The sequence below is a fragment of the Macrotis lagotis genome, chromosome 1 (assembly GCF_037893015.1).
Source record: "Macrotis lagotis isolate mMagLag1 chromosome 1, bilby.v1.9.chrom.fasta, whole genome shotgun sequence".
In the NCBI taxonomy this organism is placed as follows: Eukaryota; Metazoa; Chordata; class Mammalia; order Peramelemorphia; family Peramelidae; genus Macrotis; species Macrotis lagotis.
This window is the reverse complement of record NC_133658.1, coordinates 292,745,310-292,772,941: the sequence shown is the minus strand read 5'-3', so window position 1 is coordinate 292,772,941 and position 27,632 is coordinate 292,745,310. Positions and strand designations below refer to the sequence as shown.

Here is a 27,632-nt window from a genome sequence, read left to right as displayed (position 1 = left end):
CGACGGCGGCGGATTCGAGAGTTCGACTTGTCACAAGAGATTGTTTTGTGAGCTGCTCCCTGGGGTGGGCGTGGGGCCTGCTGCCGGGGGGTGGGGGATGCCGTCAGAGGGCCGCTGCTGGGAGACCCTGCAGGCTCTGAGGAGCTCCGAAAAAGGGCGCCTGTCCTACCGCCGCGACTGGCTGCAGAGGGGCGAGGTGAGCGCGGCGCCGCCACAGCCCCCCGGGGCCCAGCCGGGGCGGGAGGCGGGCCTCGCCCTTCCCATAGCCAGCCACGGCTTTCCTTGGGCTCAGTCGCCTTTTTCCGCCTTCACCATCTCTCTCAAGCCTGGAACCGGAAGCCCCTTCCCCCCCTTCACCCCGGGCCCCTCCCCACCCTTCACCCCGGGCCCCTCCTCACCCTTCACCCCAGGCCCTCCCTTCGCCTTCCCTCCCCCCCCCAAGGCGATCTTTCCCTCTGGTGTTCCTAACTCTTCCCCCCCCCACCTCTCTTTACCCCTGCTGATTTCCTAGCAGCCTTTCTTTCATTCCCTCGTGCGGCCCACAAGAGCAGGGCCCGGCTCATTGGGATGTAGCTAGTGGGTGCTTCAAACTTTTAATTTTGTTAAAGATTTACAAAGGATAAAGTGTCGTTTTTAACCTAGACTTTAATAGATGAGTAGGATAGTTCAAGGGGAAAAGCAGGAATAGGAACAGGTAATGGAAGTAAGCATGAGGGATTAGAGGTTTCCTAGAACCTTAGAATTATCTTTGATCCTTTCCTCAACATGATTTATGAATTCTACTTCTAACCACTTGTTTTGTTTTATTTTGTTGCTTATTTTCTCAGAGTCACACACAGGTGTCTAAGGTTGGATTTGAATTCAGATCCTCCTAACTGGAGGGCTAGTGCTCTAGGCACTGCACCATTTAGCTGCTGTCTCCTCCCCAACTCTATTTAACATATATATGTGCATATATACATATATATGTGTGTGTATATATATGCATACATATATATATATACACCTTCTTTTAAAATTCATTTTATAATAGGGCAGTAGACTCCCACAGGTCTGCCTAACCTACTCTCTATCCCTATCTTGAGTCTGACTCTTAAAGCCTGCCAGAAATATATCCCTAACCTACACAAAAATTGATAAATGCATACTGCAACTCCTCACCCCCATCCCAGACCTATCTTTACACAGCTGTCAGTTGATTAACACTTAATAAGAGTAGTCCTTACAGAAAATAAGATAAGATAGGATAGGGACGGGAGTATTATGGGGAGTAGTTAACCTTAAAAAAAGGGGGATACTTTTGAGATAGGAGTGAGGAGCAGAGAAATTTTGTTGGTATGTTAGGAAAGTTGGATGCGTGAGTCAAGGCTTGCTTTATGTTTTGAAAGAGAAATAACCAAGACTAGAAATGAGGGTTTCAGATTTGATGGCATGGTAGAGAAATTAAGAATAGACTACAGATTTTTCCATAAATTTTCAATAGCAAAAAAAAAATGCTGAGTAATGGTGAGTGCCCAAATAGCAAGTGAATATTGGAGGGTGCAATATCAGACTCTTGATTCCTAAATAGTGAAACTTGAGAAGGGTAAGTAATACATTCTCCTGATAAAATTACATTTGAATGTATTAAAAGATTTATATATATATATATGTATATATATATATATATATATACATATATATATATGTATATATATATATACATACATATATATATATATTAGGTTTTTGCAAGGCAAATGGGGTTAAATGGCTTGCCCAAGGCCACACAGCTAGGTAATCATTAAGTGTCTGAGGCCCTGTTTGAACTGGGGTCCTCCTGACTCCAGGGCCGGTGCTCTATCCACTGCACCACTTAGCTTCCCCTAAAAGATATCTTTATTAAATTTTGACATTTTTTTTTAAAAGTCCTTCATCTCTGATTTGGAATAGGTTTGAAGGAAGAAATTACAATGAAGCTTTTTACTATTTTGATCTCTCAGAGGATACTTTATTGGTCTCCTGGGACAGCTCGATGGCACAGTGGACAGGGCACTGACCTTGAAGTCAGGAGGACTGGAGTTCAAATTCAACTTCAGACTTGCCACTTACTTGGGCAAGTCACTTAATCCTGATTGCCTCAAATCCAGGGCTATCCAGTTAATCCTGATTCATATCTGGTCACTGGACCCAGATGACCCTGGAGAGGAGAAAGTGACTTAGCACAGCACCCCCTCACTTAAATCCAAGTCATATGCTTGTCATGGCATTACCTCCCCTTATGTCATGGTTGTCTTTGAGAATGAAGGACAAACACCATCTGAATGGTCTTCTATAAGATATATGGAAGATTGTGTAGACAAAATTAGTTTTCTGTGGCATTGAGTATTTGACATACAAATTAAGTACATAACTGGATTCTCTTTTCCCTAGGAGATTTTGGAAGAATGTATGACCCTTCCTGAGTTATCCACTTACTCTGGATGGGTGGTAGATCACATCTTGCCTCGATCTCACCAGAATCAACTTCTTTCTGAGAATTCAATACTTTCTTCTGCTCCTGATCAAGTATTGTCTGTTCCCAAATCTCCTGTCAGACATGCAGAGGCATCCTCACCGGTTTCTCCTGCAGCTCCAAGTAGAAATCGGGTAAAAGCTTAGCTGACACCAAAAGGATTAGTGAATCCATAATCATACTGACTTAGTCATTCCCCATAGTTCCATAGGAGGAAAATCTCTTAGTTTAGCTGGGAGAAAATGATTTAGTAGGTGGGTATATAAAAACAAGGCTTTAATATCTCCTCAAATTTTTAAAATTTCAAGATCACATAATGAATTAAAAGTAATATTTTTAGGCAGAATTCTTGAGAATCTTTAGAATCACAGTATTTGAACATTCCAGTGGAAAAAATGTATTTCAAATATGTCTTGACTGAGTTTTGCAAAAGTGTGCTATGTAACAGAGCTTTTTTTCATCTAATTATAGATGTGAAATCAGGATTTCTCATCAGTTCAAAAAAGATAAGAGGGCTGTGGGTTTGACTGCTTGTTCTACTCATGCTTCAATTATATCACGTTATTTAGTAAATCCTCTGATTTCTACAGTATCTTATGTGTACAATGTAAACTGAATAATTTGTGAACCCTTCTAAGGTTCATTATGAATTTTGTTACCTTATACACTGGATGTCCTGGACAAGAAGGCCCCCACATGCCCAAATTATTTACTTCTCATTTCCGTAGAGTCTAAAGATAACAGGATAAAAAGAGAATTTCGGACAATGAGCTCTATAACCAAAGTTGAGTTCTGACAGGGTCTCTGATTAGGGTTTGAGAAAGTTCTATAGGAACAGGCCACAGATAGAGACTTAACAGCATCAATTAGCTTTAAGAGCCCTCGGGTGTCATCTCCTGTTGGTTAGGGATCCCTGTTCTGGAAGGCACTAGGTCATTTACTGTGATGGATAGTGAACTTAAGGAATTTACACCCCTAGGGGTGGTCTAAACTGAAAATAGATGGTACATTCCTGAATAATTTGAGTAAATTCAAGGGTACATCTTTCAAGTTGATGTTGTAAAGGGCTGTCTATGTTAGGTTTAACAGAGTTTAACATTTATGGGGTGCATTAAAAGTGACTTTCTTTGTAGAGAAGAAAGAACATTATTGAAAATATATATTTTTTATTGTTATATAGAGTCAAGATGAATATCATCAGGCAAAATTGGTGGTACTTCGCCCCTCCCGAGGAATGGAAGTTGAGGGATGCATTCGAATGTATGAGGAGGTACACAAGATGAAAGGAACTGTAAGTAGATCAAGCAGCAGTGGATATTAATTTTGACTATATTCAATATGAGAATAAGTTTAGTTAAAAAGTTGAGCTGGAGAGATTTCTCCCACAATTTTAACAAAACAAAATTCAGCCTTATTTTTGCATATGATTTGAGTGCTTCCTACTCATTCAGGACTTGTGCTTTGGGCTGAGTCTAGGGAAATAGATTTAAAGTCTCAAAGGGGGGACCTTAGTGGTTGGTTAAATTCAACCCATTCATTTTACAGAAGAGAAAACTGAATTCCAGGGTCACACAGCAAGTGGCAGAGCTGGGATTAGAGCAAATTCTTTGAATCTAGATGTAGTATCCTTTCTACTGATCATTTAAAGTAAAGAACATTTATTTTATTATTTTGGGGTTTTGCAAGGCGGTGTGACTTGCCTAAAGTCACAGAGCTAGGTAATTATTGAGTGTCTGAGGCTGAATTTGAACTCGGGTCCTCCCGATTTCAGAGTCAGTGCTCTATCCACTGCGCCACCTAACTTCCCCAAGAACATTTAAAAAGAAAATAAAATAAAGGACAAAAATTTAAAGTGGAGAAGAGGAAAACAAAAACTCAGCCTTCTTGTGATCCCTTTATAGGAAATGGTAAAGATGAGACCAGTTTTAGTCATCATGAAGCAATTAAGTACTTAATACACTGAAGCCACTAAGAATATTGTTTTCTTCTGGTTCACTTTCTACCTTCTTTGCTGATTCATTATTCATATCAAACCTCTTAACTGAATATTCCTCAAGGCATTGTCTTAGGCCCAAGGCCCTCTTCTATTAGTGCCTCAGCTCCCATGCAATTAACACTTGTATTTATATAGAAGAGGCAGTTCATTTTACCAATTGAACATTTATGACTGGATGTCCTAGAATAATCATGTCCAAAATAGAACTCATTTTTTTTCCCTCTTATACCTACCCCTCTTCCAGACTGAACCATTTCTGTCAAAGGCACTGCCCTTCTGATTTCTAACCTGAACTCTGCAGTTTCCTTTAACCCCCCCCCATATAATAAATCAGGTGCCAAATTTTCCTGTCTATCTTAGCAACATTTTTGTTGTATAATCCTTAATCTTCAAATCAGATTTAAACCTATCACATCCCTTCTCAGTAAATTCCTGTGACTCTTTTGCTTCTGTTATAGGACTTAACTTTTTTGTGTATCATGGACCCCCCTCTTCTCAGTAAATGCATTAAAATAAAATATTTAAGAAGCAAATTATTTTTCAAATTAATTCAAATTAATTTTAACATTGATTTTAAAAATTTATTTCTGAATCCTCTCCCCTTCTCCACTCATTTTGAAGGGAAGAAATGTGATATCAATTATGTATGTACAGTCATGCAAAAACATTTGGTGGAAAAAAGCAAGAAAAAGTGAAAAAAATATGCTTCGGGTCCGCCAGGTGGCGCAGTGGATAGAGCACCAGCCCTGGAGTCAGGAGTACCTGAGTTCAAATCCTGCCTCAGACACTTAATAATTACCTAGCTGTGTTGCCTTTAGCAAGCCACTTAACCCCATTGCCTTGCAAAAACTAAAAAAAAAAATTATGCTTCAATCTGTACTCAAGAGTTCTATGGAGCTGTGTGTGTGTGTGTGTGTGTGTGTGTGTGTGTGTGTAATTTTTCATTTTAAGTCCTTCACAATTGTCTTGAATCATTTTATTTTTGTGAGTAGCCAAGTCCTTTACAATTCTTCATTCAGCAATGTTGCTGTTACGGCATACAACTTTCTGGTTCTGTTCATTTCATTTTGAATCAGTACATGTAAGTATTTCCAAGTTTTTTCTGAAAGCATCCTATTCAACATTTCTTATAACACTGTAGTATTTCATCACAATCACATAACATAATTTATTCTACCATTCACCAATTGATGAACATCCTGTCAATTACCAATTCTTTACCACCACAAAACTGCTGTTATGAATTCCTCCACCTATATACCTTTTTAAAATGTCTTTGGGAGATAGACCTAGTGTTTCCCATGTTTCCTAATGTCAAAGGGCATAGTTGTAAGTGCTTTCCCTGAATGGTTAAATGAGTTCACAATTCCACCAACAAGTACATCAATGTCCCAGTTTTTGCACATTCTTTTCAACATTTCTCATTTTTCTTTTTGTCATATTAACTATTCTGATATAGGAGTAAGTTGATCTCACCTCAGATTGTTCTAATTTGAATTCTATCATCAATAATAATCTAGAACATTTTATATGATTATAGATAACTTTGATTTCTGAAAATTGTTCATATCCATTTAACTGTCAATTGAGAAATGACATTTATAAATTTGATAATGTAGCTTAAGAGTTATGAAGATTTTATCAGAGAAATTTGCTATAAATTCTCCCCCCCCCCCGTTTCCTGCTTTCCTTCTCATCTTGAATACATTGATTTTGTTTGAACAAAATCTTTTTAATTTAATGTAGTCAAAATTATCCATTTTTACATCCTGTAGTGCTCTCTTGTTTGGTCATCATATATTCTTCCTTATCCAAAAATCTGACAGATAAAATTTTCAACGCTCCTCTGTGCTTATGATATCACCCTTTAAAAGCATGTACCTATTCTGATCTTATCTTGGTATGTGGTATGTGCCTAGTTTCTGCCAAATTGCTTTCTAGTTTTCCCAGGTTTTGTCTGACAGTGCATTCTTACCCGAAAAACTTGTATCTTTGGGTTTATCAAACTCTAGATTGATATTATCATTTACTACTCTATGTCCTGTTTCTAATTTATTCCACTAGCCCCCACCACTCCATTTCTTATCTACTACCAGGTTGTTTTGATGAATACTATTTTGTAATAAAGTTTGAAATCTGCCTTTTTCCTTTGCAATTTTTTCATTGATTTCCTGCATATTTTTGACCTTTTCTTCCAAATGAATTTTGTTTATTTTTCCTAACTCTAGAAAATAATCTTTTTTGGTAATTTGGTATGGTACTGAATAAGTAAATTAGGCAGATTTGTTATTTTTATTATGTTCCACCTAATTGAAAGCAATTAATATTGCTCATTATTTAGATATGACTTTCATTAGCATGAAAGTGTGTTGTAATTATATTCATATAGTTCTTGGATTTGTTTTGACAGGAGAACTACCAAGTATTTTCTATTGTTTAGTTATTTTAAATAGAATTGCTCTTTCTCTTTTTATGGATTTTTATTGGCATTATATAGAATGCTAATACTTGGGTTTATTTTATATTCTACAACTTTGCTAAAGTTATTTGTTTAAGCTAGTTTTTTAGTGGATTCTCTAGAATCCTCCACAGAGAATTAGAGTTTATTTCCTTATTGCCTATTCTAATTCCTTTAATGTCATTTTGTCTTACTATTATGGTTAGAATTTCTTGAATAGTATTGAACATTAATAATGTGATAATAGGTATCTTTGCATCATTCCAATTTTATTGGGAAAGTTTCTACCTTTATCTTATTACAGTTAACACCTGCTAATGGTTTTAAGTAGCTACTGCTTACTTTACAGAAAATTCCATTAAAAGTCCATTAAAGGGGGCAGCTTAAAGCACTGGCCTTGGAGTCAGGAGTACCTGGGTTCAAATCCAGTCTGAGACACTTAATAATTACCTAGCTGTGTGGCCTTGGGCAAGCCACTTAACCCCATTTGCCTTGCAAAAACCTTAAAAAAAAAGTTCATTAAAAGGAGCAGCTAGGTGGCAAAGTGGATAGAGCACCAACCCTGGAGTCAGGAGTGCCTGGGTTCAAATCCGGCCTCAGACACTTAAATAATTACCTAGCTGTGTGGCCTTGGGCAAGCCACTTAACCCCACTGCCTTGCAAAAAAAGAAAAAGTCCATTAAAAGCTTCTTTTAGTGTTGTTAAATAGGAATGAGTGTTGTATGTAGTCAAAAGTTTTTTCTGCATCTATTGAGGTAGTTGTGATTTGTTTTTGTTAGTGATATTACCAATTACACTGATAGTTTTTTTAGGCTTTTTTTTTTTGCAAGGCAATGGGGTTAAGTGGCTTGCCCAAGGCCACACAGCTAGGTAATTATTTAAGTGTCTGAGGCCGGATTTGAACCCAGGCTCTCCTGACTCCAGGGCCGGTGCTCTATCCGCTGTACCCCCTAGCTGTGCCATAACATTTTTTCAAATATTTCATTTTTTCAATTGCATGTAAAGATGATTTTTTAACATTCATTAAACATTTTTTTGAGTTCCAAATTTCCTCCTTCTTTTCCCTCACCTTTCACTGAAAAGGTTTGAATTTTAAATAGGTTACATATGTGTAATTATGTAAAATATATTTCCATATTAGTCATTTTGTAAAAGAAGAAACAGATCAAAAGGAAAAAACACAAAAAAAGTTCAAATGAAAATAGTATGCTTTGATCTGTATTCAGACTCCATCATCCTTCATAATTTTTTGAAATAAAATGTTGTGGCCCTTTTTTGATTATGACTTTCAGGTCTTCCAGTAATTTTTTTTTAAGATTTTATTTATATTGTTTTACAATTTTTCCCCTATTCTTGCTTCTCTCCCTCCACCCCCCCCCCCACAGAAGGCAGTCTGTTAGTTTTTACTTTGTTTTCATGGTATACATTGATCTAAGTTGAATGGGATGAGAGAAAAATCATATCCTTAAAGAAGAAAAGTAAAGTATAAAAGATAGCAAAATTACATAACAGCTTTTTTTTCCTAAATTAAAGGTCTTTGGTCTTTGTTCGAACTCCACAGTTCTTTATCTGGATATAGATGGTATTCTCCATCACAGACAGCCCAAAATTGTCCCTGATTGTTGCACTGATGGAATGAGCAAGTCCATCAAGGTTGATCATTTCCCCCATGTTGTTGTTAGGGTGTACAGTGTTTTTCTGGTTCTGCTCATCTCACTCAGCATCAATTCATGCAAATCCTTCCAGGCTTCCCTGAATTTCCATCCCTCCTGGTTTCTAATAGAACAGTATTGTTCCATGACATGCATACACCACAGTTTGTTAAGCCATTTCCCAATTGAAGGACATTCACTTAATTTCCAATTTTTTGCCACCACAAACAGGGCTACAATAAAGTAGGAAGAAGGAAGTGTGACCTGTATTTTTCATAATTATGATGTGTAAGAAAAGTATGCCAAAATAAAGGAAGTTGTGTTGGATGGCAGCTATCAGATGAATCTCATTTTGAATTGGACAAAGAGTTAAAATGTACAATGTTCCCCTTTGCCCATCCACCGCCCCCCCCCCCCAAAACATACATTCACAGAGACAGTTTGGTGTAAAAATAATCAAAATCAGCAGGGAAATAATCATTAGGGGCATGTGGTGGGAGGAAGGTAAAAAGGAAGATAATACTAGAGAGGAAATAGTCATGAGCGGAACAAACTTACTGATCTTGAAGAAAGAAATTGAATGAAAAAATTAAAAACAAAGAACAAGAACCCTAGGGTATTTTCATCAGTTATAGAATGACTTAAATTGTGGTGTACCTTCACACAACATTATTGTGGCATAAGAAATTATAAAAAAGATGATTCCAGGATTTCTGGGTGGTACATTATAAACCACAGTGAAATAAGTAGGACCAGCAGGACAGTTTATGCAAGATCAACAACATTGTAAAGACTTAGGAATTCTGCTCATTGCTATAGCTCCAGGGAATGAATAAAGGGGGTTACTTTGTCACAAAGGTAACAGATATAGTCTATGCAACTATTTTGGACGTGACTCTTGTGTATCTCCCTTTCAGAAGTTTACTGTTCTTGTTATGAGGGTTTTTTTTTTAAATTTTTAATTGGGCATGGGTTGATAGAAGAGATTAACAATAATGTCAAAAATAAGAGGATCATTAGAGCATACTTAAAATGCACAGCAAGATCTGTTCAAAAGAAAGTATGGGAAAAAGCAGAACAGTTTTGAAAGTAATATGTTAGGGTAGCTAGGTGGCTTAGTAGATAGAGCACTAGCCCTGGAGTCAGGAAGACCTCAGTTCAAATCTTGCCTCAGCCACTTAATAATGACCTAGCTGTGTGATCTTGGGCAAGGCACTTGACCCCACTGCCTTGCAAACAAAAAGAAAGTAATATGTGGAAAATATGCTTTTTTTCAGAATCAAGCAATAAGAAATGAAGATCCACAAATTGATATAGAATTCCTCTTGGATTTTGCTGTATTTATGAGAATTTTTTTTTTAAAGAAGACTGTGGGGCGGCTAGGTGGCGTAGTGGATAAAGCACCGGCCCTGGAGTCAGGAGTACCTGGGTTCAAATCTGGTCTCAGACACTTAATAATGACCTAGCTGTGTGGCCTTGGACAAGCCACTTAACCCCATTTGCCTTGCAAAAACCTAAAAAAAAGAAGACTGTTGGGGAGGTTAGTTGGTACCATGGACAGAGCACAGGCCCTGAAATCAAGGGCATCAGAGTTTATCTACTCACACTCTCTTTTTACATATTGGAAAACTGGGTCCCAGGGAAATTAAGTAATTTGCCTAAGATAATATAGGTAATTAGGGGCAGTCATAATCCAAGACCAGATTTCCTGGGTCTTCTAGTATTTAAAGTTTTTCAATCTTTCTTTCAGAAAGGATTGAGGCAGTGGCAGGAAGAGCATGAACGGAAGGTACGAGTCCTCTCTGAGATGGCATCAGAACAGCTGAAGCGATTTGATGAACGAAAGTCATTGAAACATCACAAGGAATATCAGGACCTTCGGGAGGTGATAGAGAAAAGGTAGGAACATCCAGAAGCTAACACATCATAGATGGTGTTAGGGAGATTAGATAGAAATGGATAGCAATTATATTCCCAAAATATGATATCAGCATCAGAATAAAAGTCCCAGAAAAGATTATTTCCTTTGAAAGGTGATTTGAAATTAAGTTGTCTTTACCTTGAGTACATTTAGGAAAATTTTTTAAGTGTTATTTATACATTTTATAGTATAATAGTCTTTTCTCTCCACTAACTTCTCCTTCTTTCCATCCTCTTTCTCTTTCTCTCTCTCAGTTCCTGATCCAGACTGCCAGTTGTCTTTGATAATAAGTTTGGTGACTTGTCTGTAATCAAATAGCCCATATGGATCTATTGTGGAATTTTGAACCTAACTCTTATTGACTTTTTTTTTAGGTTTTTTTTGCAAGGCAAATGGGGTTAAGTGGCTTGCCCAAGGCCACACAGCTAGGTCATTATTAAGTGTCTGAGACCAGATTTGAACCCAGGTACTCCTGACTCCAAGGCCGGTGCTTTATCCACTACGCCACCTTGCCGCCCCTTATTGACTTTTAAGACCAAATATGTTTTCACTATGACACTTTCTCAAACTCCTGTAACATTAAAAAAAAAGAGAATCGGCAGAGTGACTGCATGTGATGACATTTGCAGCATTCCATATCCTGCTGAGAGGGGTAAAATGAGTATTATCACCTGTTTTCTGGAACCAAGTTGTGTCATTAAAAATGAATCTGAATTTGGTTACTTTTTATTATTTTTGGTATTACTGTACTAATTGTGTATGTTGTGAAGAACATTGTTTTTTGAATTATAAAGATTTTATTTATTTTGAGATAGCAAGATCAGACAATAAGAGATCAGTTTTCTTTTTCTAAATTAAAGTTAATAGTCCTTGGTCTTTGTTCAAACTCTACAATTCTGTCTTTGGATACAGATGGTATTCTCCATTGCAGACAGCTCCAAATTGTCCCTAATTGTTGCACTGATGGAATGAGCAAGTCTATCAAGGTTGATCATCACCTTCATGTTGCTGTTAGGGTATACAATGTTTTTCTGGTTCTGCTCATCTTGCTTAGCATCAGTTCATGCAAATCCCTCCAGGCTTCCCTGAATTCCTGTCCTGCCTGCTTTCTAATAGATCAGTAGTGCTCCATAACATACATATGCCATAGTTTGCTAAGCCGTTCCCCAACTGAAGGACATTTACTTGATTTCCAGTTCTTTGCCACCACAAACAGGGCTGCTATGAATATTTTTGTGCAAGTGATGTTTTTACCCTTTTTCATCATCTCTTCAGGGCATAGGCCCAGTAGTGGTATTGCTGGATCAAAGGGTATGCACATTTTGTTGCCTTTTGGTCATAATTCCAGACTGCTCTCCAGAAAGGTTGGATGAGTTCACAGCTCCACCAACAATGTATTAGTATCCCAGATTTCCCACATCCCTTCCAACAATGATCATTGTCCTTTCTGGTCATATTGGCCAGTCTGAGAGGTGTGAGGTGGTACCTCAGAAGCTTTAATTTGCATTTCTCTAATAAGTAATGATTTAGAGCAGTTTTTCATATGACTGTGGATTGCTTTGATCTCCTCATCTGTAAATTGCCTTTGCATATCCTTTGACCATTTGTCAGTTGGGGAATGGCTTTTTTTCTTAAAAAAAATTTGACTCGGTTCTCTGTATATTTTAGAAATGAGTCCTTTGTCAGAAACATTAGTTGTTAAGATTGTTTCCCAGTTTACTACATTTCTTTTGATCTTGGTTACAGTTGTTTTGTTTGTGCAAAAGCTTTTTAATTTAATGTAATCAAAATCATCTAGTTTGTTTTTAGTGTTCTCCATCTCTTCCTTAGTCATAAACTGCTTCCCTTTCCATGGATTTGACAGATAAATGACTCCTTGATCTTCTAGTTTCCTTATAATATTTTTTTTTATGTCTAAATCCTGTATCTATTTTGATCTTATCTTGGTATAGGGTGTGAGGTCTTGGTCTAATCTAAGTTTCTTCCATACTAACTTCCAATTTTCCCAGCAGTTTTTATCGAAGAAAGAGTTTTTATCCCAATAGCTGTACTCTTTGGGTTTATCAAATAGCAGATTACTATCATTGTTTACTGCTATTGCACTTAATCTATTCCACTGGTCCACCATTCTATTTCTTAGCCAATACCAAACAGTTTTGGTGACTGGTGCTTTATAATTTTAGATCAGGTAGGGCTAAGCCACCTTCTTTTGCACTTTTTTTCCATTGAATACTTGGAAATTCTTGACTTTTTATTTCTCCATATGCATTTACTTACCACTTTTTCTAACTCGTTAAAGTAGTTTTTTGGAATTTTGATTGGTAAGGCACTAAGCAGGTAGTTTAGTTTTGGTAGAATTTTATCATATTATATTAGCTCAACCTATCCATGAGCAGTTGATATTTGCCCAGTTATTTAAATCTGATTTTATTTGTATGAGATGTGTTTTGTAATTGTTTTCAAAAAGTTTCTGAGGTGCGGCTAGGTGGTGGTGGATAGAGCACCGGCCCTGGAGTCAGGAGTACCTGAGTTCAAATCTGGCCTCAGACACTTAATAATTACCTAGCTTGGGCAAGCCACTTAACCCCATTTGCCTTGCAAAAAACCTAAAAAAAAAAGTTTCTGAGTCTGCCTTGGCAAATAGACTCCCAGGTATTTTATATTGTCTGAGGTTACTTTGAATGGGATTTCTTTTTCTAGCTCTTCCTACTGTATCTTGCTAGTCATATATAGAAAAGTTGAGGAATTATGAGGGCTTATTTTTATATCCTGCAACTTTGCTAAAATTGCTAATCGTTTCCAGTAGTTTTTTGGATGATTTTTTGGTAGTCTCTAAGTATACCATCATCTCATCTGCAAGAGTTTTATCTCTTCCTTCCCAATTTTAATTCCTTCAATTTCTTTTTCTTCATGAAGAACATTTTTTGAGTAAGAATTCCTAATGTTTTTTTTCCTTCTATATCCTATTTCAGTTTCAAAGAAGCACAAGGTCAGCAGGAGAAGTTAAAAGAGGAACATCGTCATAGAGCCAAGGTCAGAATCTGGGAAATGAACATGCATAGTGTGACTGAGAAGTTCTTGTGGGTCATTTTATTTTTAGAACCTCCCCATGAGACTGTTGTAGTTATTAGGGTTGTCCTGGGTGGGCAGTGGAATATTAGAATCTGATATATAAACTCTTAAACTCTGAAGAATCCTTAGGTTCATCTAGTTAAATCTTTCAATGCAGGAATTCCTGTCTTAGCAACCCTGACAGGTATCAGTCTCTCTGTTTGAATACCTCTGATGATAGAGATGTTCTTTCTATGGCATAGTAATAACTTGTACTGTTTTTCTCACCATTGACTCTATATGATTCTTAAGAATTCCTTTCTATGCCTTGGAGCTTTTCCTACTTTCAAAGTAGAACATAAGATGTAAAGGCTTAGAATTCATTGGAGAGAGGTTCCAAAGACCAGACTTTTATTTGATGTTTATTTTGTAGATCCTCAACCTAAAGCTACGTGAGGCTGAACAACAGCGGTTGAGGCAGATAGAACAAGAGCGACTTAGAAAGGAAGAGGGTCAGGATCGTTTGCGGCGACTCTATGCCCTTCAAGAGGAGGTGTTGCAGCTCAACCAACAGCTGGATCCCAATTATCAGCACAAAGACCTACTGAGAATAGATCTGTCTGGATATGGAAGCAAAGGAAACCAGTTATGTGGGCTTATCTCAGGCATCATTCGAACTACCAATGAGGTAAGAGAATCATGTAGCATTTTTCTTCCTTTTCCTGAGCAGTCTCTTCTCAAATAACTACATTATTTTTAGTTTTGCTATTCTATCTACTTGGGGAGAGAGTGTTTTTTTTAATTAAAGATTTTATTTGAGTTTTACAATTCCTCTCCCATTCTTACTTCCCTTCCCCCACCCCCCCACAGAAAGCAATCTGTCAGTCCTTATTTTGTTTCCATGTTGTGCATTGATCCAAATTGAGTGTGATTAGAAAGAAATCACATCCTAAAGGAAGAAAAAAAAAGTATAAGAGATAACAAGATCAGACAATAAGCTATCTATTGGGGGGGGTTCTAAATTAAAGGGAATAGTCCTTGAGCTTTGTTCAAACTCCATGGCTCTTTATCTGGATACAGATGGTATTCTCCATTGCAGACAGCTCAAAATTATCCCTGGTTGTTGCACTGATGGAACGAGCAAGTCCATCAAGGCTGATCATCACCTCCATATTGCTGTTAGGGTGTGCAGTGTTTTTCTGGTTCTGCTGCTCTCACTCAGCATCAGTTCATGCAAATCCCCCCAGGCTTCCCTGAATTCCCATCTCTCCTGGTTTCTAATAGAACAATAGTGTTCCATGACATAGATAAACCACAGTTTGCTAAGCCATTCCCCAATTGAAGGACATTTACCTGATTTCCAGTTCTTTGCCACCACAAACAGGGCTGCTATAAATATTTTTGTACAAGTGATGTTTTTACCCTTTTTCATCATCTCTTCAGGGTATAGACCCAGTAGTGGTATTGCTGGAACAAAGGTTATGCTCATCTTTGTTGCCCCTTGGGCATAGTTCCAAATTTCTCTCCATAAAGGTTGGATGAGTTCACAGCTCCATCAACAATGTAATAGTGTCCCAGATTTCCCACAACCCTTCCAACAATGATCATTATCCTTTCTGTCCATGTTGGCCAGTCTGAGAGGTGTGAGGTGAGGTGGTACCTCAGAGAAGCTTTAATTTGCACTTGAGAGAAAGTTTTTTTAGAAAGAACTCTATGAAAATCTTAAGTGTAGTTCATTGCCTACCATCATTACTGTTTGAGGACACATTTGTATTTGCTTTCCTTACCATTACGTTTGACTCTGAGTAGAGAGAGAGAGGTGACTTTGGAATCAGGAAGATTTGGGTTCTTTAGGTAGAACTTCTTACATGTAATGGCTTTATCACACTGAACAAATCACAACCTCTCATTGCTTTAAATAGTTCTCTTTTAAGTTGGAGAGCAAGTGACGGTCTCATCAGGAGTTTGCTGTACTAAAGGAATGATAGATCTAGACCAGGAAAAATCTTTTTTGTAAGCATTAAGTAACAAAAATTTCAAAAGGCAATTTTGGCAGGTAATAAATGAAGAGATTTAATCTGTATTATAAATAAATTTTAGCTTTGTAGATTTAGACACTTAAGATCAATTACTTAATATGTGATCTCAAGAGAATTCTTTTTCTGCATAGTTAAAATTAGCTAGTATCTTGATAGAGTTCCTAAGTTTGCCAAAAAGCAGGGGAGTGAATTATAACAGTGTGCCACACTCAGAGATGGTACAAGCCTCATTATTGATTTAGGAAACCACAAATTAACATTATTTGTGGTATATTGCATTTTTATTTACTTTTTAAACATTTCTCGATTACTTTATTTTTTGCAAGGCAATGGGGTTAAGTGATTTGCCCAAGATCATACAGCTAGGTAATTATTGAGTGTCTGGGGTCAAATTTGAACTCAGGTCCTCCTATACTGCACCACCTAGCTGTTCCTCTCAATTATATTTTAATCTGGTTCCCATCACCATAATGTTCTTCCCTCAGAGCCATGAGTCTGACACCAGTGGATTATAATTACGATTCCTATTCTCCAATAGAAATGACCCCTGAGGAAGAATTTTTTGAACCTATTACAATAGTTTACACTGCAGTTTGTTTTCTATTTTTACAGAAGAGTGTTCATAAAAAAATATACTAGATATTTTTAAAACTTGTCTTCTAGGAGGAGTATCTAGGTAGTGCAGTGGATAGAGCACCAGCCCTGAGTCAGGAGGATCTGAACTCAAATCGAGCATTTGTGACCTTGGGCAAGTCACTTAAACCTGGTTGCCTAAAAAAAAAAACCTTAAATTTGGGATGAAATGATCCAGACTTGTGGTGTTTCTGAGTTTATTAAGTCTTTTCATTCTCTAAACCTTCTCCATTTCAGGAAACTGTCCACTAAATTATGCTTTATTTGGATTTGCAGAGAGGTTTTCCTACTCCAGAGGATGAAACCATGGCAGAACGAGCCCTACAGGAAATGAGGCAGGTGCTTACTAGCTTGCAACAGGAGATTTCCAAGGCTATTGAGGAAAAGAGAAGAAGAGATGAAGAGGATGCCAAAGGGAAACAGAGGGGATTAGAGCAGCAGTTAAAAGCAGAGAAGGAGACCCCAGTTCCTCCTCAAGCTACAGGAGGAAAACAGAAAGAAGGTAATAGAAACTCATCATAAAGCTGCTCAAGTGGGTAATATACTAAGTAAATTTTAAAAGTTTTTTTAAAGTGACATCTTAAATGTTAAGATAGATGAAACAGTCCATTCAGTTTTGGAATGACTTTACTGATTAAGTCAGAATATAATCAGTTATGACTTCTCACATGTAACTACTATATTTTGTTCTAATTTATACAAATCCTGAGTTTGGACATTTTTTCCAAAAGGTTCTTAGGGTATTTTACAGTTTTCTTAGGATGGATTTCTGAAAATTATAATCATGCTGTAATTATTGAGCATTGATTATGTACATGGTATTGTGCTAGGTGTCATGGGGTATATTATATTTAAGTATGAGATGTGACTCTTTCATCAGGCCTCCAGGTAAAAGCAGGAGACAGTACAATGCAGTGGTACCAGCAACTCCAGGATGCTGCTAGTCACTGTGTTTTCACCTTTGATGGATTAACCAGCAGCAAAGATCATCAGGTAAGGAAGGTGGGAAGGAGCTAAAATGTTAAGTTATCTCTTGATCCTGAAAGTATGCTCCATAAAATTGCCCTGAAGGCTGGTTCTGATCACTACCATAACTCAGTGTAGCCAATATATTGGCAGTTTTCCTTGTCCTGGGATTTCTTGGTTTCTTCAGAACATTTTTCATTCTTCTTTTCTATCTGTTGTTGGGCAGACTAAAAAGATCAAGATGGACCTGCAAAAAGCTGCCACCATTCCTGTGAGCCAAATCTCTACTATAGCTGGTTAGTATGGCCAAGATCCTGCCTCTTCTTCAAGGCAATGGGGTTAAGTGGCTTGCCCAAGGCCACATGACTAGGTAATTATTAAGTGTCTGAGGTCGGTTTTGAACCCAGGTACTCCTGACTCCAAGGCTGGTGCTCTATTCACTGTGCCACCTAGTCGCCCCTCTTCTTAAGAGTTTAATGAGTATATGTTTGGGAAAATGAAATGAATATATAAATTTATCTTTTTAAAAGTTGGTATTTAGAGAAAAGGAATAAAGAACAGCAATTGGGAAGACCCTCTTTCAGATCAAGTGAATAAATTTAATGGACTTCTAGGTAACTCCAGAGTCCTGGAGTTACTTCTAGTAACCTAGAAGCCCTGGAGGTCTGATTATTTTTCTCTGGCATTATTGATCTAAAGAGATCTTTGGATTTCGGATTACTTCCTCCCCACAAGCCTTAGGTTTGGGGGGCTTTTTTTTTCTTTTTTTTTTAACTCATTTTTCTTCAGTCAAGTAAGCCATGACCCGACACCTTTTGTCCCTGGCTCCTCTTAATATGCTGTCTTCTTTCATGTGCAAGACAATTCTTGTTCTCAAGGAGCTCATATACTCATGAGAGAAACAGCACATATGTGGTAGGTTTTTGCACCAAGGCAGATAAAATGGTCTAGGGATTATTAGATTATAGAGGCAAAGTAGATGGTAGCACAACTTAATATCATTCCCACTAATAAAATCATAGCAAATTCTAATGTTGAACCATTTAATAATTTCAAGAGAATTGGAAAGAACTTTTATTTCTGGATCTTCAGTAGCTGTGGCTATATAGGGGGTAAGAGCTATAGGACCTGCAGAGGCATTTGACAGGTCACATCGCAACAAGGGTAACTACAGGGACTAGATTAGGCTATAAATGGGGGGAGGAGGAATGATAGTATTTGTTCTTGGGGCCTCTTGGCTTTATGTATTACTTGGCAGTTGTTGGTGGTTGATCCTTTTTCCCCAAAGTAAGATTGTTGGGGAAAGGCCTAAATCACATCTAAAGTGGTGGTATCTGAATTACCATGTAATTTTTGCATAATGCAAATGCTTATTGTGTGAATATAAAGTTTGTATAGCTATGTTTCCAGATGTTAGGGAATCTAATTTTTCATAATTCTTTAATGTCATGCTCATCTCTATTTGTAGCATTTAAAAAACATGAATCAAAATGAAGTTTTGAAGAAAATTTCTGAGACTTCTGTAATATTTCCTGAAATCTTTGTAGACTTCCTCGGTAGATGGGACTAGGAGTGAGGAAAGGAAGTTTCTCATTGCTGCATTTGAAAAGCACTTTCCTCAGTTTAGAAGAGCATTACAAGGTTTTCTAAAATGTGCTATATGTTGACTCCCCACTTAAGTTGTAAACTCTGATAACTGAGGGTACTGTTGTATCCTCTATTATCCTAGCACAGATCTGAGAACATAAGTGTTAAATAATTCATGGGTTTGTTTGCATCAGGGTTTTCAGGCTTCAACTGAGAGCTCCTCCAGTGCAAGGCCTATTTTTTTGAATAGCTCTGTGCTTTTATTAATTGTTTGATTTATGATGTTGCTAGAGGAATCACTAGCTTTGTGCTCAAATACTTGTTCATTATGTCTAGTTCTCTTTGTTCCTATGTCTTGTCTAACAACAGGCTCCCAGCTAAAAGAGATTTTTGATAAGATCAACAGTCTGCTCCTGGGAAAGGCTGTTCACTGTGGGGGTCGGGCTGTGTCAGTGACAAACCATCCACAAGGACTGGATTTTGTCCATTACAAACTGGCAGAGAAATTTGTGGTAAGAGAAACTTTTTTTGGAAAAGCTTCATAATATAGTAGAAACAGCACAGGTCTTGGTTGAGGAGACAACTGGAATTTAAATCCCACCTTTGACTAGTTATTGGGACTTCGGGCAAATCACTTAATTTCTTTGAGTCTTTGAGTCTCAGTGTCTTTATCTTTAAAATATGTTCTTTGTATGTGATTAATGACTAATGTTTTTCATCTATTCATCCATTAATACCTGTTGTATACTGACTTCATAGAAAGAGTCTTTGTGAAGATCAAAGAAGATAATGTAAAGAATACATTTTGTTGTAAACTTTCTATATGAATATCAGATATTGTTGGGAGAGAGTTGTCTGGGGTTCTCACTGACTTGCCCAAGTTCACATAACTAGTAAATGTAAGAAGCAGGACTTAATCCCTTGTGTTGTTGATCCTAACTTGAAGGCATACTTTATAACTAAATTTGTTGCTGATCTTCATTAGCATAGAAAATTTTCTCACTGGGAATTCTTTCCTATAGTGATAAAATCGTAAGGTCAGAGTTTTATTTTATTATTAAAGCTTGAAGAGGGAGATAGAAGACTCCTCTTGAAAACTGAGACTACCTTTTTATTGGCAGAAACAAGGAGAAGAAGAAGTGGCTTCTCACCATGAAGCAGCATTCCCCATTGCTGTTGTGGCATCAGGAATTTGGGAACTCCATCCCAGAGTAGGGGACCTCATCCTTGCTCATCTTCACAAAAAGTGCCCTTACTCTGTTCCTTTCTACCCAGCCTTCAAGGAGGGAATGGCATTGGAAGAATATCAGAAGTGAGAGAATACTTTTATTTCAGACAATTTAGTATTTATTAGAATGGTCATTAAAAATAAAGAATCAAGGTTCCTTTTCTTCCTATTACAGAAAATTAATTAAAAGAAAAACTATCTGTATTTATCAAGCCACTTTCCTTTATCTTAGTTTTCTTTGTGTCATTTGTCAGCACTTAGCCTTTGAATTTACTTCTTCCCCTTCCCATAGAATTAAAGCATTGTGTTACAAATTATAATTTGATGTATAGGTTTAAACTTGGATCTTGCTTCTGTAATCTGTTACATAATTGACATGAATGATTATCTTTCCTGTAAGGATGGTTAAAACTGAGATTGAAAAGAGAACTGAATTGACAAAGATCATTTAATGAGAAAAGATCTCTCATATTGAATGCATTCTCTCCTCATCTATTTCCTATAATCTTAGCTTCTTTCACTTGTTACCATATTCTGCATAAGACCTTTCATGTTCTACTTACTTTTTAAGCATACTTTCTCTCTTGAAATTATTTTGTATGGGGTGGCTAGGTGGCATAGTGGATAAAACACTGGCCCTGGAGTCAGGAGTACCTGAGTTCAAATCCGGTCTCAGACACTTAGTAATTACCTAGCTGTGCAGCCTTGGGCAAGCCACTTAAACCCCGTTTGCCCTGCAAAAACCAAAAAAAAAAAAATTGTACATATTTGATATTTATTTGTGTGTGCTATGATTATCACTATATTACATAATTACTTGTAGTGGAATATTTGTAAGCTTCTTGATGACAGAGACCATTTTGCTTTTGTTTATTCTTTGCCTAATGTCTACCACAATGCTTATGGTAAATATGCATTATATTGAATTGAAATGATAGAGCATAAAAATACACGTCTCCCATTGATCAGTTCTTTTTCAGAGATTAATCATGCCTTTTGCTGCAAAGTGACAAATCTTTGAGTTTCTGGATTTGTTAGGGGAGGGGAAGAATAGATGGTTTCAGTAGCCACAAGAGGTAAATTAGATTGCTAAACTAGGAGCTCAGGTTCCTCATTCTCATTTTACTTTTATCACATTATGCTTGGGGTTTTTTCTTTACAGACTTCTTGGCTACCAAGTAAAGGATTCCAAAGTTGAACAACAAGATAATTTTCTGAAACGCATGTCTGGGATGATTCGTCTTTATGCTGCCATCATTCAACTTCGTTGGCCTTATGGAAATAGGCAAGGGGTAGGCAAGAGGGACTTCCTGACTAAAATAGGAGTTTGGACAAGATTAACAGTGGAGGTTTTCTTCAGAAAGTCTATGTATTGGGACCTATAGGAATAGCATTTCTTTTTTACTTCTAGAGATAATTCTCACTGAATGAGGTAGCAAATTGTGCTTTATTATTTAAGGAGGAAGGATTAAATGGTATTCATGGAATGAAGATGAGCAAATCTTTAGGAAATATATTTTGTCAGTAAATAATAAAACTGGACTGACTTCCTCATGTTGATGCCTTCTAAATTTAGACTCAAGAGTCTTCAAAGTAGAATTTGCTGTGAACCTGTTTTCACCAGACCCAAAAAGGGGTGGGGGGGGGGAATAAAAACTACTATTAGTAATGCAAAATTTAAACATCATCAGCGATGAGAATGTGAAGCAGAGTTTCTGAAAATGAATAAGGGATCTCAGGAATGAAAAGTTGGGAGACTCAGTGCTTTAGTCCATTCCATGAAAAAAGATTCATTCTATTTGTTATTCCTATCCTATGACAAAGCTAGAAATAACTGATATTAAGGTTTCCTTGATCCTTTTAAAATTCTATGAGGAGGGTCATATTTAGTCTCTGGCTCAAATAAAGATTCTTAAATGATTCAGTTATTCTCCTAGGCTCACCCTCATGGCTTGAACCACGGCTGGCGCTGGTTGGCACAGATCCTAAACATGGAGCCTCTGTCAGATGTGACTGCCACTCTTCTCTTTGACTTCTTAGAGGTACATGCTAACATTCTTTCCTAGACGAAGCCAGTGGGTAAAAGTGCCTTTTAATTCCTTGACCAACAGGAGACTATTTGAAGAGCAATAGAACTAAAAAGAATGTGCTTGGAGAAGTTGAGGCAGTATAACATCCCAGGAATCAAGGCTTACAGGTTTTATTCAGAACCACAACAGTAACTATGGGGAATCTTGAGCTAGTTGTTTTTTTAATTCCATTATAAATAGAAATGATCCTAGTCCTTTCAAGGATCAGTGACTCCCTTCTCTTAAGTCATCTTCAGTTATCTGAAATGTGTTTGAAAAACAGATTGTAAAAAAACCATTGAACATTCAAAATTAAGTATCACAAAATCTCTGCTTCTTTGTATACCCTTCAGGATCTATTCTCTCTCATTTTATATACAATTTTAACCACCTTGATTATTCATTTCTTAGCCCTTAGTAAATAAGAAATAATAAATTTTGAAATTGCCATATTAGCAATAGCAAGAAATTTTTGCTAATAGATCAAAAAAAAATTCCAAAATCACTACCAAAAAAACAAAACAACATCAAAAAACTCAAATGGTTTAAGATTTGGAAATAGGAGCAAACTTATATACTTCAGTTGCCTTGAGCTTATTATTTTCTTATAGCATAATTACAGTTCTTGGTTCATTCTCACATCAGTACCAGGTGTTCATAATGTTTCTGCTTCTTGAAGAGAAAGTTAACTTATGTTTAGTGTACCTTGATTAGGAATAGGGGGAAGTTTTATCCATCTTCAAATCATCAAAAGTGGGTGAGATGAAATTTTGACTTTTAAAGGTTTAGGTTAAAAGAAATGTGGACTATTTTTTGTCTCAATGATATTTGGTAAATGAGACAAGATCTTTAGAAAATTAGTGGCTACTCTATTGTTGACTGGATCAGTGACGTGATTGGCATGCTTTATGGGAGAAAGTGGAAAGTAAAAGATTGATTGGACCTTCTAGTTCTTTCTTAAATTGATTGCCTGCCTCTTCTAGGTATGTGGAAATGCACTCATGAGACAGTACCAAGTTCAATTCTGGAAGATGATGCTACTCATAAAAGAAGAATATTTCCCCAGGTACCAAAGTTGTTGAAGAGAGACAACATGAGTTATTGGAGAGAGCTCTGAATTAGACATCAAAAAACTTAATTTCTGTTACTAATATTTGAGTAGTATCTCCAAAACTGATAAAAAATGTTGACAAAGTGCTTTTGGCTTCATTAACATAGCAGTAGGTGAAAGCTGTTTGTGGTTAATATATAAGTGGCATTTCTCAAAGACACATACAAATAAAATTAACTAAAATGAGTTGGGCCCATCTTAAGCCAATAAGATAATGAATCCCCGACCAATAAATTATGATAGTATAGTTGATCGCCTAATCTAGTCAATGTCCATATCCTAGTGGCGTTTCAAATTGGGAAGGAGATGATGCTTGGAGCTGCTAATGTTTCACTGCCCACCATAACGGGTGGCAATAGAATCCTTGGTTGAATCTGTGTTGCTAGGATCATTTGAAAATTAGGACTCTATCCTAGAAAAGATTCAAGGGGATGGGGAAGTATTAAAGCTTTCTTTGAAGTATTTGTAGGGTTGTTTGTGTAAAAGAGGTTCATCTGTCATGACTGGACTCAGAATCGGGGATCTGTGGGTAGAAATTGCAGAGTGGATTCAAACTTAAACTTTTTACTAAGAAAACCTTAACAGAATTGTCCAAATGTGGAGTGGGTTTCCTATTACTTAGAGATCTTCCAGCAGAAGCTGTATAAACTCTTGTCAGGTACATTCAAATTTTGTCTATGAGCTAGACTAGATGACTTATGATGCCATTGCAACTCTGAAATTCTATGACAAGACAGTACTTAACTAAGCTCTGAAAGATAGATGTCCATTGTTCTCCAACAAGAATCCCAAATCCTGTTTTGCTTTAATATTTCTCCAATATATCTGAACTTAATTTCTTTTCCTTCCTTTAGAATTGAAGCCATCACCAGCTCAGGACAAATGGGATCTTTCATTCGTCTCAAACAGTTTCTGGAGGTAAATTAAATATCTGAGAAGTTCTTAGATATTCATGCCATTATTGTCATGCCTTCATTCCTTCTTTTTCATTCTTTTCTTTATTCTTGCTTGTCTGAGCTCTTCTTGTCCCTGGTCTAGTTTTCCTCTTACTTCAGTTTCACTTCAGTAATTGAGTTCTCATCAACTTTCACTAATCACAGACTACCCCTCTTGATGGTTGTGATACTCTGCTCTGCCTTGGATAAGTTGTTCCAAAAATCAAAGCATTACCCATTTAATTACTCATTTGTTGTTTTGGTTTGTCTTTTATCTTAAGGGATTTTTATATTGTCCCAACATCCATTCTTTGTCTCAGAATTCACAAACTAGGAAGTGTAGTATTCTTTCCAGAAGACCTAACCTTTGCACTAGAGTCTTTGCAAATGCCAAGAAAAAGCAAATGGTTAATTTTCAAAAATAATTAGGTGGTGTAGTATTGGGACCACCAGTATAACCTATAGACTCTTCATTGAATCAAATTTCATTAGTGTGGTAAAAGATAAAATCAAGATCATAATTAAGCCAAGTTTTTTATTTAGAGCCATTTCACTTCCCCCCCCCCCTTATTTTTCATTTGCTTATCCAGACGTGAAAGATTTGTTGTTGTTGAATTTTGACTACTTTACATCTTATATAATATCTTCTGGAAATACTTCTACAGGCAGTTAATCATTTTTTTTTCTCTTTTTTCCTTTTCCAGAAATGTCTGCAGCACAGGGAGATTCCCATCCCAAAGGGCTCTTTGCCCTCGTCTTTCTGGCGTTCCTGATAGTGGCTTGTGTGCTGGTTACTTTCTTTGGAGGGAAAGAACTAAAGTAACAGAAGACAGCAGAGTTGGGGGGTGGGATGTCTGGGATTTTAAAATTTGAAAGTGTATTTTTTAAAAAAAATCTCATGGTCAGAGGGACATTATTTTCACAGTTTTAATTTCTTCTCAAATTTAATCATGAATTACATCAAGGAGTCCTCACCTAATAGACATGATAACCATGGCATAGTAAAAGAATTTGACAGTTTTATTCTTTATGAAAGATAAAGGAAAAAGATATTTGCTTAATAATCATGATAATGTTTACATTCATAAATCATTTTACGACTACAAAGTGCTTTCTCATTATCTTGCTCCTTACTCTACAGTATATTCAAGTAGGTAATATAATTACTATTGTTTCTATTTGACAGATAAGGAAATAGGCTTAAAAAGTTTGTGACTTGTTTGTAAGTGGTGAACATGATTGAATCCTAGGTCTTCTGACGTCAAGTCCAGTGTTCTTTCTATTATAACTTGTCCCAATTTTTCTTCCTTTCTAGTACCTTTCTGGCAATTTGGACATTAGATTCATTTTGAGGTGTTTTTTTTGTTTGTTTTTTGTTTTGCAAGGCAGTGGGGTTAAGTGGCTTGCCCAAGGCCACACAGCTAGGTAATTATTAAGTGTCTGAGGCCGGATTTAAACTCAGGTCCTCCTGACTCCAGGGCCAGTGCTCCATCCACTGCGCCACCTAGCCGCCCCCACCCCACCCCACATTAGATTCATAATAAGGCTAGTTCTTGATATTCAGCTGTATTCTTTGAAAAGGAGCAAAGTTTTAGAGGGCATTTTTTGAAATGTTCTTTGAATAGTAATAAATATGGTTCAGAGCCATTTATAACTGTAATCATAAATCTGGTTTCTGGTTGATTCGCTTCTCATAACTTTGGATTACATGTGGTTGAGAGATTGTGTTAAATTTCATAAAGGCATGCTTGCTTCAACATATATTAAATCTAAAAATATAATTGAGGTGGCTGAGCCAATTTGGCTAGAATTAGTGACAGCAACCAAATGCCATCTTGTGTTGGGAGTTTTTATACAGTATTTGTTCCTTTAGGCCTTGCTTTGTTTTTATTTCTCTACCTTTCAGCATATTCCTTGATTTTTGCAATTAGGTTAGGATTGCTGAGGGTCAATACCATCGGTATTAATATGAATACAAAAAGATAATGTTCTGAATATTCAGAGTAATAATACATTTGTCTGCTACATCCATCAAGGAAATCTGAAGCTTGGGTTATTGGGAGATTCTGATTTTTTTGTGAGGAGAACCACCATTCCCCATTTATTCCTCAGAGGTCTATTCCTTGATGTCAAATGTAGATTTATTCCTTGATGTCCAAATTAGGATGTGTGTAAAGCTAGTAGTTTTTCAATTCTCATATGGCATGAAGTGATTCATTCTGTGAATGGCTGACTACACTTCTGAAAAATAAAAATTTTATGTCTCACTTGTGCTAAGTTGGTTCTTGGTTGTATAAATGTGAGAAGAATATAGTTAAACTTTGGTTATATCTTTGGGGTCATGGAGGTGACTATAATGTAAATATAGTTGTAAGGGTGGCTTGGGTTCTTATTCTCTGATTTTAGGAAAATACTTTTTTTTTTAAGTCCATCTACAGTCATTAACCAAGCCCTTTCTGTCTAGCCAGAGATAGGAATAGTTGATTGTTAACATAGTTTATTATCTGATCAATTCAAAGTCACTTATTGATTGTTAGATATATGGACATGGTTTATGTCAGTTGATCTAGAACTGGAGACCATCTAATCAAATCTTTTTGCTTTATAGATGATACAGGTGCAGAAAGATTGATTTGCCCAGGATTACATAAGGAATATCAGAGATAAGATTTGAACTCAAGGTCTTTGTCTCTAGATCCAGTGCTCTTGTCACAAATCTACATTTCTTCTTTTCTTTTTTTAAATAAGAAAATGGAGAGTGGAATGGTAAGGTTTTTGATGTTCACTAATATTGTAGTTCATGCAGAATGAAATCTGTTAGATAGATGCAATGGTGATAAAAGGAGCTTGTTTCTTTAAAGTAGTAGTATTTTTATTCAAGTTTTACCTGCTCTCTAATTTTCCTCCAGGTCTGACCTTATTCCAAGATGTGAGCCCATTTTCCTTTTCTTTTTTAATTAATGCCCTATATAACATTAAATTGAATATAATGAGTTTGAATTAGAAATAGGGTAGAAGTCCTTAATATCCCTTGGCTATAAGAAGTCATTTACCCTCCAATTTCAAATATGGGTTCTGGGGGACATTCCCTATGAAGACTGCTTTCCAGAGTCAGGCCAGATAAAGCTACCTATAGTTGACAATAGGAAAGGTGGTAAAAGTAAAAGCAGCCCAAGGAGAGAAGTCTGTGAAGAGAATGTGAGCAAGAGTGGATTAATGGCCATCACTTCGTAAGGTAGGTATAGCCTGAGTCATTCATCAGATCATATAGAAATGAGAATAAAACTTACTTATGGATACCGCACTGAATCTGGATACTTTTCTCTTTTTCATGTTCTAAACACCATCTGAGCTCTAGCTTCCTAAATGAACTTTCAAGAAGAGACTTCTATGTAAATAACTTGTCATACTTTTCAGACCACTCCCATTAAACCCCTACTTGATTGTGGTATGGAAGTGACCTTGAGTTCTTAAATGCATCCTTCCTCTTGC

General features: G+C 36.8%; 1 protein-coding gene across 1 annotated transcript; it reads left to right on the top strand.

Annotated features, from left to right (window-relative positions):
• Window positions 1-60: 60 nt before the first annotated feature.
• GLE1 (GLE1 RNA export mediator) lies at window positions 61-26,407 on the top strand. The gene is made up of 16 exons (XM_074211025.1): window positions 61-196; window positions 2,413-2,628; window positions 3,675-3,785; window positions 10,351-10,499; window positions 13,494-13,554; window positions 14,006-14,260; window positions 16,521-16,746; window positions 17,125-17,237; window positions 17,437-17,506; window positions 19,167-19,309; window positions 19,919-20,109; window positions 21,188-21,317; window positions 21,963-22,067; window positions 23,078-23,160; window positions 24,060-24,123; window positions 24,845-26,407. The coding sequence occupies exons 1-16, from the start codon at window positions 98-100 to the stop codon at window positions 24,911-24,913; spliced, it is 2,085 nt and encodes a 694-aa protein (XP_074067126.1). The 5' UTR covers window positions 61-97; the 3' UTR covers window positions 24,914-26,407.
• The last annotated feature ends 1,225 nt before the right edge of the window (window positions 26,408-27,632 follow it).

Coding starts and splice junctions, on each gene's coding strand:
- GLE1 (XM_074211025.1), top strand. CDS start 98: ATGCCGTCAGAGGGCCGCTGCTGGGAGACCCTGCAGGCTCTGAGGAGC. Junction 13,555..14,005: donor AACATCGTCATAGAGCCAAG/GTCAGAATCTGG, acceptor TTTATTTTGTAG/ATCCTCAACCTAAAGCTACG. Junction 16,747..17,124: donor AGGAGGAAAACAGAAAGAAG/GTAATAGAAACT, acceptor CTCTTTCATCAG/GCCTCCAGGTAAAAGCAGGA.